The sequence below is a fragment of the Cyprinodon variegatus genome, unplaced genomic scaffold (genome assembly GCF_000732505.1).
Source record: "Cyprinodon variegatus isolate N-32 unplaced genomic scaffold, C_variegatus-1.0 Scaffold999, whole genome shotgun sequence".
NCBI lineage: Eukaryota > Metazoa > Chordata > Actinopteri > Cyprinodontiformes > Cyprinodontidae > Cyprinodon > Cyprinodon variegatus.
The window spans coordinates 126377-138063 of record NW_015151452.1 but is presented as its reverse complement, the minus strand read 5'-3'; the positions used below and the strand labels follow the sequence as shown (position 1 = coordinate 138063).

The 11687-nt window shown below is 41.0% G+C and overlaps 1 protein-coding gene across 1 annotated transcript in view; it reads left to right on the top strand.

The window, feature by feature from the left end:
• The window catches only part of LOC107100674 (lanC-like protein 2), a 20454-nt gene extending 9054 nt beyond the window's left edge, over window positions 1-11400 (top strand). The window contains exons 5-8 of the mRNA XM_015399249.1: window positions 851-1033; window positions 3133-3309; window positions 3388-3460; window positions 8001-11400. Coding sequence (XP_015254735.1) covers window positions 851-1033; window positions 3133-3309; window positions 3388-3460; window positions 8001-8077 — 510 coding nt within the window. The 3' untranslated portion in view covers window positions 8078-11400. The remainder of the gene's footprint in view (window positions 1-850; window positions 1034-3132; window positions 3310-3387; window positions 3461-8000) is intronic.
• Window positions 11401-11687: the final 287 nt, after the last annotated feature.

Below are 11687 nucleotides of genomic sequence, written 5' to 3'. Positions count from 1 at the left end.
TGGGTCGCCGGCGACCCACTGGACCTTAAGTGGGGGTAATAACTCATAATGCATAAAATTCTACTGGTAAAATTTTGACCAGCAGGTGGAGCTATTGCACGCAGCTCCAAACTGACACCATAAGTTCCAATCCCCACAGCTCTGGAACTGTTATAGCTAGAGGTCTGACATTTTCTGCATGTGCGGTTGACATGATGTAGAACAAATATAATACAATAAAACCTGCTTTTTCTCAAGAATGTCTTTATTACTGCTGTTCATTTCCGAGAATAAAAAACCAACTTCTTTGAGTCATGTTTGAACTGATGCAGGTTGGTCTGTGTTCTAGTCACCCAATTTTAATTTATATATTAGGAAACTAGAGGGTGTTAGCTTTCAAATAATGTATTGCACATGTAATTTGGGCTTACAGTTTGTTATTTGGTTTTCCATTTGGGTATGCAAAATAGGTGAGGATTACCCAAAATGAGGTGGATGTTAAGAGGTTAAATAATAAAATAAATAGACCCTGAAATTGATAAATATGTTTTAAAGAAATGAACAAATCTACAAGTATTTAAATAAATAAATGATAAAATAAGCTAATTTTGTTTGACCTCATAGCCCCATTAGCCTTTAAGATGTTACGTTTAGAAATGAATCAATAACAGGGTGCATTTATTTGTTTACCTCTAAACGTTTTCAGCATTTCCAGCTGATCAATGAGCTGCTGCTCTTCTGTCCGCTCGGTAATCGGTTACCTTGGAGGGTTTTTCTCCAGTTGGTAGAAAGTAGCGCTCTGTCAGCGCAGGCTCAGTTCGGGGGGGGGCAGCAGTATGGGGGGTGACCTGTTGTTTGTTGCTGCCTTCAGCCCGGAGCCATGGTCCCCCCCATCATGCTGGCAGAGCTGGTTCGGCCGAGCATCGACTACGTCCGCCACAGGAGGTTTCGATCGGGGAACTTCCCTTCGTCTCTGAGCAACGAGAGCGACCGTCTGGTTCATTGGTGTCACGGAGCTCCTGGAGTCATCCACATGCTCGTCATGGCCTACAAGGTGAGACGCATGTTTACTGGGAGCAGCAGTGTGTCTGTTCTCTAAATGTCTTCAGTTCATGTCACAGCTGAGATGAAAGCCTCTTTGACTAAAACACTTTCAGCCTCTGTGGGCCGTGCTCAGTGCTGCAGCTTTCTGCAGGCTACTTTCAATTCAGCTCACATTTACAACACGTCATCTCAAGGTGCTTTACATCCAGAATTCAATCAGATCATCCAGTCAGATTGATTTAAAGTTTCAGTCAAAGGAAAAGCAGTTGATTGCAGCCAGGCAGACAAGCTCTGAGCCAGATCAGAAGGATGAAGAGAGCACATCCAACCAGTCACAGTCAGAGAAATAGGCCTACACTGAAAAAACAGGCCGATCTCCATCATCTATAAGCAAAGGTGTTGATGGCAGCAGCACAGCTGATATTTCTCTCCAGGATGGAGTCACAGCCAAACAGGAACAGACCAGATGAAGCTACTATGAGAAAAAGCAGACAGAGCAGAACGTTAGAGATTGAACTAACAGATTCTGCAGAGGGGAGAATAGAGATAGAATGATGAAAAAGGGATCCCTATGTCCTCCAGCAGTCTAAGCCTATAGCAGCAGAACTATAGAGATAGCTCAGGATAACCTGAGCCACTCTAACTATAAGCTTTATCAAAAAGGAAAGTTTAAAGCCTAGCCTTAAAAGTAGACAGGGTGTCTGCCTCACAGACTAAAACTGGTAGTTGGTTCCACAGGAGAAGAGCCTGATAACTAAAAGATCTGCCTCCCATTCTACTTTTAGAAGTTCTAGGAACCACTAGTAAACCTGCAGATTGAGAGGGAAGTGCTTTCCTCTTTTCTGGCCCAGTAGGGAGCAGTTCTGCCATCCTCATGGCTTTGGCTAATGTCGAGTGTTTCCGATGGGGAAAAAGACTAACCTCTAAAGGTTCATATGTCCATAGAATAAGATTTTATATAGTCCTAGAATCCCTCATTGTAGTGTTCAGATGGACACAGAGAAGTGGCGCCATCTGCTGTCAGTACCACACAACCTTCAAAAAGGAATCGGAACATTGAGGAAAAAGAAATCCGGTTGTAAACAAACGCAAACAGGCATCAGGTGAGAATTCTTCTCAATTTAATATAAAAAAGTCATAGGCTAGAAGGTTTTCATTGATTGAATTGATTAAAGAGATAAAGGAATGGTGGCCTGGTGGTTAGGGCAATCCGCTTGGAATCCAGAGGTTCAAGCCCCACTCCCACAGACTGCCACTCTGGGTCCCTTCACCCCACACTGCTCCCTGGGTTTCTAATCTATTCAGAAGACTATTTTTGCTCTGCTTCTCTTGTTTGCGTCCATGTTCTGAGACTGCTGCTGTTTTGCCAACAAAGATGGGAAATATTACCATCTGATTGGCTCAGGAACAAGGAAGTTAACGTGGGCGACACTGTGCAACAAAGTATTTTTTTTATCCTGTAACACAAAGTTTATTTTTGAGACTGCATCAGTAGGAAAATGTTGATCCAATTGGCTCTTTTTCATCAAAATATCAAACATAAGCTTTTAAGCTGGGAAAATGTCATCAAGTATTCAAACCTCAGCCTGTTTTGCCAGATAATCCCTGATCTATCATCTCCTCCACTCAGTCAGTTTGTAAAGATCAGGAACGCACTGACAGTAACACCAGGGTCAGCCAGAGGAGACTGTTGCTCCTCTGCCTCAAAGTGCTTTTAGTCATAAAGCCTTTACAGTCACAGCAGCTGAGGAGAGGAACTCTGTAGTTTACCGAACATTAATTCTGTTTTTATATAAGTTTCTTTTTATGTTTGTATTTTTCATTGTAAAATTTTTACTCTTGTGTTTTTAGGTAGACAGTTGTCCCGGGACAGCAGATGAAAAATAGCCTTTGGGCTAATTCCGCTGCATTTGCAGGAATGCTTATTAATGTACACTATTCCTGTCAAATGAATAAATAAATCTGTTCCTTAGAATATCCCACTGGATTGTTTTTGGAAAGACGATCCATATTTCTTTAGGTGTACCTGTTGGTGGAACGCGCCTGTGAGGAGGAGGCGCTTAGATCAAAGGACTGATTCTGTATTTCCGTTTTTGTGTTTCCTGGCAGGTGTTCAAAGAGGAGAAATACCTGAAGGAGGCAGCAGACTGCGCTGAGGTCATCTGGCAGCGGGGCTTACTAAGAAAAGGCTACGGTATTTGTCATGGCACCGCTGGCAACGGCTACGCCTTCCTGACGCTGTACAAGCTCACCCAGGAGAAGAAGTACCTGTATCGAGCGTGCAAGGTGAGTTAGCCGTCAGCAGCTGAGCTGCTCCATAATGACCCTTTCTAGCAGCTGTTGACCTCCGTTCTCTTCCTTCAGTTTGCCGAGTGGTGCTTGGACTATGGGACACATGGATGTCGCATCCCGGACAGACCGTACTCTCTGTTTGAAGGTACAAACCCCTCCACCTTATCTCCCCTTTGGAGAGTCCAAAAACCATCCTGCTTCAGTGGGGTTTAATATGGAAAACATGCAGCGAGCTAAATAGACTTTATACCAATACATATTTAATCATTAGAGCGCTTCAAAAATGACAGCAGGATAGGTCATGCTGGTTGATAAATACTGAATTAGTGTTGACCTTTAAGGTTTGATGGAAACAGCTTTTCATTTTTTGGCTGATCTTCTATTAATTCAGAGCGATCGATTCAGAAATGTTTGGATTCGGCCACATTAAGACTTTAGACTTTTGTCATTTTATTCACACAGAATGTATACAAAACGAAACAAGACATTTCCATTATTAAAGGGCAGCAGGGATCAAATGGAAGCATAAGACTGGTAAATGATTTACAGATTCCTACATTCAGCGTATTTCTTTTTTCTTTTTAAGGGTATTGCATTTTTCAAACTTTCCTGTTTTTCGTCTTTCATTCTTTTCAAATTGCATTTGACTTTTTATTGGTCTCCTGGACTTTTATCAACAACACAGAGTTTGATTTGGTTTGAAGTGAATATGATCGGTGAAACTCTATTTAATACGAAACGCTGGTGAATATTCTCAGTCATCCAGGTCAAAGTTATTCCAAAAAACAATCCACTGGGCTATGTTTCCAAGTTTGAAGACGTTGAAGCGTTCCAGGCTTTATACAGTAGTCCAACAAAGCCTTGTTTTGATTAGAAAACATGGAAATATAAACGAATGAAAGGATCCAACCTAAACCCTGCAGAAAATCAGGGTTTAGGTTGTGAATGTAGGTTTGTGATTGATGTCAGGCGAGCAGTGAAGACCCTGACCGCCCTCCACTGCGTTAAGCTTGTTTTTACGTCAGTCAGAGCTCTATAGATGTTGCTCACTGTGTCAAATATAACGACAGGGAAACGGAGCAAAGGAACACTGCTGACACACGGTGCTTATTTAGTGCAGCGGCGGAGCTGGGCGTTTAAAACTGGTGGCAAGGTATTATTTGGGGGGGTCAACATATAGAGTTCACTGAGATTACAAACAATAAACATTTTCTGCTAAATGTACATTGGTTATAAAGCTGTTTATTTTCCAAAATGTATACAATTATGTACTGTACCATGTATTATAAATAGAGTAAACAGCAATAATAGTAATAAACAAGTACTTAATGTGTTCATTGGACTAATTAAATCCAGTAGTAAACAAAACTTGAGGTAAATTTGGACCTTTGAAAACAGGCAGAACAAGCAGCGGTGAACATTTAAATATGAACCACAAGAAGAAGAAGAATTGAACAACGGACCTTTAAAACTGACTATAGCTGACCACTGGCCAGTAATATGACAACACCAGGTTCACGAAAACAATCAGAGCAGCTAAATCCTGCAGTTCTGGTGAGATGAAGCAAAATGTTTTACAAAGTCATCCATATTTAGGGAATATGCCCTCCTGCACTGAGTTTTCCCAGGTGACTTCCTCTATCATTGTTGACCTAAGGTGGGTTTTTGTTCATTTAAAGGCAGACACACTTATTTCACAGGATGCTAACTGGAATCACAGCCTCATTTTACTAAGTTCATGGAAAACCTCTTTGTAAGGTTCCAAAACACAGCAAACTCCCCTCTTAAAAGAAGCCGTCTCATTTGCTCATGCTTCAGGTCTTCTAAGTCTGACTGGAATGTTTTCCCCAAATCAAGCAGAGGCTCCTCTTTTTGGAACGATGCCCCGCAATTTATACACCAGGCTGTCAATGCACGGGTGTGCAGGAGGTTAATGCGGACGATAGCGTGACCAGACGTCCTCTTTTCCCAAACATGTCCTACTTTCATAACAAAAAAAAAATGTCCGGGGGGAATTTAAAAATCGTCCTGTATTTTGTTCGACTACAGTGCAGCACGTAGTGGAAACACACCGGGCCCTGGAACCGAGCCGTCAGCTCCAGGGCTGGTCCGAGAACACCGGTGGACGGGGGCAGGGGGCCATCGTTGGGTGCAGCTATCTGTGTTCAGAGAGTTTAGAGTCCTTGTTTTTTTCCTTTCTCGCTGCTCCTGTGTCCCTCATCTCCGTCTAACTTCATCGGGTCTGACGCTCTGAGAATCGGTGGCATTTCACTGCGTAGAGAGTAGCTAGGTGGAGGAGCAGAGACACACAGCAGCACTCAGTGAATATTAACCAGCAGCTACTTTGATGTTTAAGTAAAATTTAGGAGACGGTTAAAGAAATTAGAGACGCCACTGAATCCAAAATCTGTTTGTTAGACAAATGGAGCTTTTTCAGCTAAAATAGCGACAGATTGATTGTAAGTTTAAACAAGTTAGTATTATAATGCAAGAAGCTTTAGGAAACAGTTTGTCCTTCTTTACTAGTTAACAAATCTGGGCTTCTCAGAGACCATGACTCACAGTTACAGGTTTAAATTAACATGTTTTCTTATTGTACAGATAGAATCAGACTGCAGAGCTTCTGCATATCTTGAAATTTAGTTTCTGGCTTCATTATATTAGTAAAAAGGTTCATAAATCTATTTAAACTGAGCGCAGAGAGAAGGAGCTGCAGATTTAAAGCAGATTTATTAGGACATGCAATAAATATATTTCTATATCTAAGTTTACCACAAAGTTTACAAGAGAAGAATATGCTATAATACATATTTAAAATGCAGCATATCCAATTTTGTCTGGATGGAATTGATATTGTACTTCTTAGTATGCAGGATATATCAGTTCTGGCTCTTATCAATTGTTTTTTTCATGCATTGATGTTTAAGGGTCCTATATTTGTAATGCACTAGAAGGCATCTCTCTAACATCTATAAATAGAAATATCAGTGTGTTGTGGTGTTGCGTTCTCAGAAATAGGAAAGCATTCAATAAATAGATGTTTGAGCTCATATTTTGGAAGATTGGCTTAATGAAAGTGTAACTGTAGGTCCATGATTCGCCACCCGAGTGTCCCCACCAATGTTCATCACAAAGTTACACCCTTGCTGGGGTTCCCAGACCTGCCCTGGACCTTACGGCTTGGTTCGAGTGCCCCGTAGTGTCATGAGCTTCTGAGGAGCGTAGTGCGCTTCAGAAGCAGCAGTTCATCAACCAATCAGAGAAGCTGATCTGGGAGACAGACACAGCACTGCTGATGCAGAGCGCTATGATCACTCTGAAACAGTTTATTAACACCCATTTTAACTTCAAATGTAGAAAGGGGGCCGCTCAGACCCCTCTGACAATGATATTTGAAGGCAGGATGGTAATCTGAATGAACTGACTGCACAGATGATGTTTGTCACTTAAAAACATTAAAACTACTTTTTACCCCCTGATCAGAGCAAATATAGCTGCCATTGCTGCAGGCACAGAAAGCATAGGGTAGCTCCGCCCACCGCGCAGCTGGAGCAGCATAGATGCTTTAGCTACGCATCAGAACTAAACTTGAACAAGCATCAAAAATTAAGCAGCAGAGCGTTTTTGCTGCTCCTGCTGCTTTAGGTGTGAATGTAGCGTTAGTCCTCGACGTGGCCGACCTGGGATAGAACCCAGGTCAACCCTTTTCCTGTCAGCCTACTGTCCAAAAAACGAACTACTAGTGCCATAAAAACTCAAAATAGAATAAAAAGGCTCTCAATGCACCAATATGCTGAATTAAACATAATAAGATGATTAATTCTAGTTATTTTCTGACTGTTGCTGGACATTTTGCTAACGACATGTTCTTTTAAGCCAGTGTGACGGTATTTGTCCGTTTCATGAGACTAGCAATACTAATAGGTAATACTCAGGTAATAACACAAGCACTGTGGTGCAACGTCTTTCTGACTTCCTGTAAAAACAGCACATTCTTTAATTTAATACCAATAAACATGCATCGCAGCAAAGGAAATGCTTTTCATTGATCCTGTGTGCCGCATTCTGTTTTGGAGCATGGAGCACGAAGGAGCTGCATGTCAGCTTAACCAATTAAAAGTGTAGCAGAAGCGTGCTGCCTGAGGATGCATTCAAGTCTGCTAGGAAATTTGACTGTTTTCTTTGCAAATGTTCGAAAAATTCAAACAGTATTAATATTTTTAGCCGGATGGCAACAGGGCTGACAAGGATTTCTTCTGGGGTGGCAACTATCCCTCTTTAGCGCCTTTAGCAAACAGCTACTGGTAGATGTTACACGTATCCTTAGCTCAGCTTTTTTGAATTACATTTCTCATACATGAGAGTGAATGTTTGCTCTATCGCTCTGTGGCCTAACGAATCCGCTGTCTGACACAAAGAAGCTGAAATTAAACAATAGAACCGAAAGAAAAAGTAGAATTTTCAGTTGAAATGAATTCGGTTCAGTTTTAATTTCGTGAAATTCTATTTCCACACTGATTCAGTCAGAACAGTTCATATTTATTCACTGTTTTCTGTCCATAGCAGAGGTTAAACCTACTGGGAGCTTTGGGGTCTTTTGTCCTCTAAAGATGGAGGCATTAAACTGTTGGTTTAATATATTATTATCAAAGCCAGGAGTCAGCTGGGCTTTTTTCTCTCCTCAGGAATGGCAGGAACCATCCACTACCTGTCGGAGATGGCCAACCCCGAAGCAGCCAGCTTCCCTGCCTTTGAACTTTAACCCAGGAAGGAGGCTGAGGATCAGGAGGAGCTGAGACAGCAGACAAGACGTGATGCGGACATGTTTGTTGTTGCTGGATGTGTTTCTGACAGACCAAGGCTGGTTCCACTGCAGGATGAGTGTTGATAAAGACAGCAAAGTATTCCAGCAGCTTCAGGCTGAAGAAATCAGTCCCTGAAGCCTCCTCCCTCGTTGGGATCCATTATCAGCTGATTGGGACAATATTTCGGACCCTCCACACCCTGAACTGCTGATGCTGAAGAACCTGACCTGTTTAAACGCCTCTGCATGTTTCCTGTCGTTTGCTTTTGGTGCCTGTCGTCTGTCTGATGTCTAAATGTGTTTTCTCTCTCCGTGTGTGTCGCATTCTGCGTAACTTGAATGATGGGAATAAGCTGATGGTTGGAAGTGAATCCTTTTTTCTGTGCATGTTGATATAATGCTGCCTGGTGCCCCAGTGGGGTTTTCCCAGGAGTCGCCATGTGATGCTACCTACTAAACACTAAAAGGAAAAACTGTTCTGTTTGTTTGTTTGTGGATTCCTATCAAGCAGAGGAGTTACAGTCTGTTAACACCTCGTCCCCCACAGCTGGCAGCGCTTTACATTCACGCTTTTACATCATATAATGCCAGGTATACACTGTGCGATACCCGTCAGACTGAGCGCCGAGAGATGGCAATCTGGCAGAAGAAGAAGAAGGACTCCTTCTGCGGTTCTGGTAAATCGGCTTGTAGCTCCGCTTCAACAGCAAGATTTGTCCACAAACCCCTCAGGACGGCTGACTGGGTTTCAAACATGTTTAATTTTCTCCCGACCTTATGATTCCTGATGGTGAGTTGGTTGTGAGAGGCTGATCCCCTCTTGTTACCCCCTGTATATTACATGACGCAGGACGCACCATGAGGCTGAAACTCGGCCCGATTGCAAAAATTCTCTCATCACTGGAAAATCAGCCCGAAAGAAACAAAAAATAATACAGTGCATGTCTGGCTGAAGGGGGTAAAGTGATGTTATAATACTGATGGTTTGATGAGGCATGCAGAGTTGATACTGTCTCACAGAATACTGACACCTGCTGGACATTTAAAGACACTACAGGCAGCTTATTGGACAGACTAAACTGAATTGACTTGATGGCCTAGTACACCGATGTAAATGAAGTTATTGTAGGTTATATTGTATTATTCCACATCTATGTTTAAATTGAAAATCTATTTTATATCTTTAGATGCAACCTATAAATAGTGTAAATATCATAATTTACGGGAAAATGAATGAGGATGATTGTTGACTAGGATTTAAAATCATATTTTTAAAACAATAAGTACAGTAAAAACAATAAACTTTAATTCAGATAACTTGAGTGATAACTGAGAGGAAAATTATGACACAATGAGAAAAATGAAATATAAACGCAACAACTGAAACATTCTTATTCCACTGAGGCTGCTCCAAAATTGTTGATAATTTTAATGATAAACTTCAAAAGATTAGACATTTTTTTTAGCAGATGCATCATGCTGACAGATACGATTTTAAACCGTTTGAAACGACTCCATCGGGGGTTCCTGAACCCATCACAACAATATAAGATCACGGCTGATGGTTTTTAGAGAAACTAAAATCATTTAACTGTAAAATGCCAGATTTTCTCCCCAGATACAAGCAGAGAAAGCCAAACATCTGGAGGGCAAAGTATGGTTTAATTCAGGTTATTTATAAAGCACATCACAAGGCACTTTGCAGACGATTCACTCCAATTAAAGCTTTTTTTAAGGAAATCCTGCTGATTTGCATCCAGACATTGTCTTTGCAGTATTTTCTCCTGGACTTGCTAAACTTTCTTTTAAAGATGATTGAAAGCTATCTAACAGTCATCCTCAATGAGAAATGATGTTGCCAGATGATTGTACCAATTAAATCACTGCACTATTGGAACAATATTACACGAGAGCAGGTGAGCAGGCAAGGGTTAAAAAGAGTGAGAACAACTTCTAGAATACGAATTTAAATCTTGCCATTATTGTTTTTCATTGTCTTTGTTGTGATTACTCAGTATTTCTTTTAATTAATCCATGTTGAAAAAGGAATGTGCACCTTTTAGTTTTACTTCCCTTGAGAAAGGCAAGTACTTTTTCTTTTGATCATTTTTGTTGATTAAAAAAAACATCAAAAAAGGTCTTACAAACATTTCCTCAATAACACTTCTACAGGTTGCATTTGCTGACTGATGGAATCGTTGGATTTTTCAACACAGTGTGCACTGGAAGTTTGTGGTGACTTTATAACTTCTGTATTTCTTCAAAGTCTTGGAATGAGCTATTTATGTCACGGCTCAATATTCCAATATTCAGGGAAGACAGTCAGCGGTGTTACTCAAAAAGCGTGTATTGAAATAAACTGCAGATCTGTAGTAGCAGCTGCTATGGTGTCTGAGCCAGGAAACGCTGGAGAGAGAGGAAACACAGGTTAGTCACTTCCCTGGTTTACAAGTTCAGTCCGTGCCCAGAGAACAAGGTAGGATTCAGCCGGACGGGTGCCAACAAGATGTGGTTTGCACCGCCCAGATGCTGCAGCCCCGGAGAACGAAAAACAAGCAGGAGTCTGAAGACAGGTCAGGCAAACAGATCAGATCAGGAACAGGCAGGCTCTGAGGTCGAGAGGCAGAACAGGATCAGGTAATCAGAAACACTGAGGTTCGCTAAAAACACCACAGACTGGAGAGAAATAATTTGGACCTGATTACTGGTAGCAAGCAGTTTAAATACAGACAAGAGCAGGTGGATCAGATGAGCAGTACTGCAGAGTTAGACAGGTGAATGAAATTAATAATTAAGCCAGTCATCAGTGCCAAGATCCCCGTACTTCTTCTATAGTATAGTTGCTTTATATTTCATTTAAAGTTAACATAACTACATCATGTAAGGCTCAAATTGGCCTTATTGATGGTCAAGCCCAGTGATGTTGGCTCCACACTGGTAACCACGGCAACTTCCTGCATGTCATTCCTTACTCCCGCCCCTCCCCGACTATATCTACTGTCCTCTTTCTGAGAAAAGGCTAAGTCTGGAAGTCTAAAAAATAACATAATAAATTGAAAATGTAGTTTTTGTTCATGTTTGATTAGCAGAAAAGAGAATTATGCTTTAGGTTTATGTTAGGAAATATTTTATATTTTATATGTCCTTGTGTTCTTCATTTCTAATTGATATAATGCTTTTCCAGTTCCTGAGTATTGGTGTTATTGGAGTATTTGGAGAGATTTCAAATTCCTCAACATCAAGTTCAATGCTTTATAGGTTTTCCTCATGACTTGTAACCTTAACTTTGCTATCACTCTAAAACTCTGTTGCTTTGATACATTAAAAAGTTGTGTTTACATGCTGTAACATTGTTGCCTTTTTTTTTTGCTACTGTTTAAATATGATTTTGTTTCATTTATATGGATCTTAATTAGATAGTATCTCCATGCCCTTTTAAACTACATTTTTGTGGTTGATCCTCTACAAGATTTAAATGAGGCTCAGGACTCCACAGGTCTGGCTACAGATTTGAGTTTTGTTTTTCTGCTTTTTATTGTAGTGAACAGTTACACTATTTTTGAAAGCA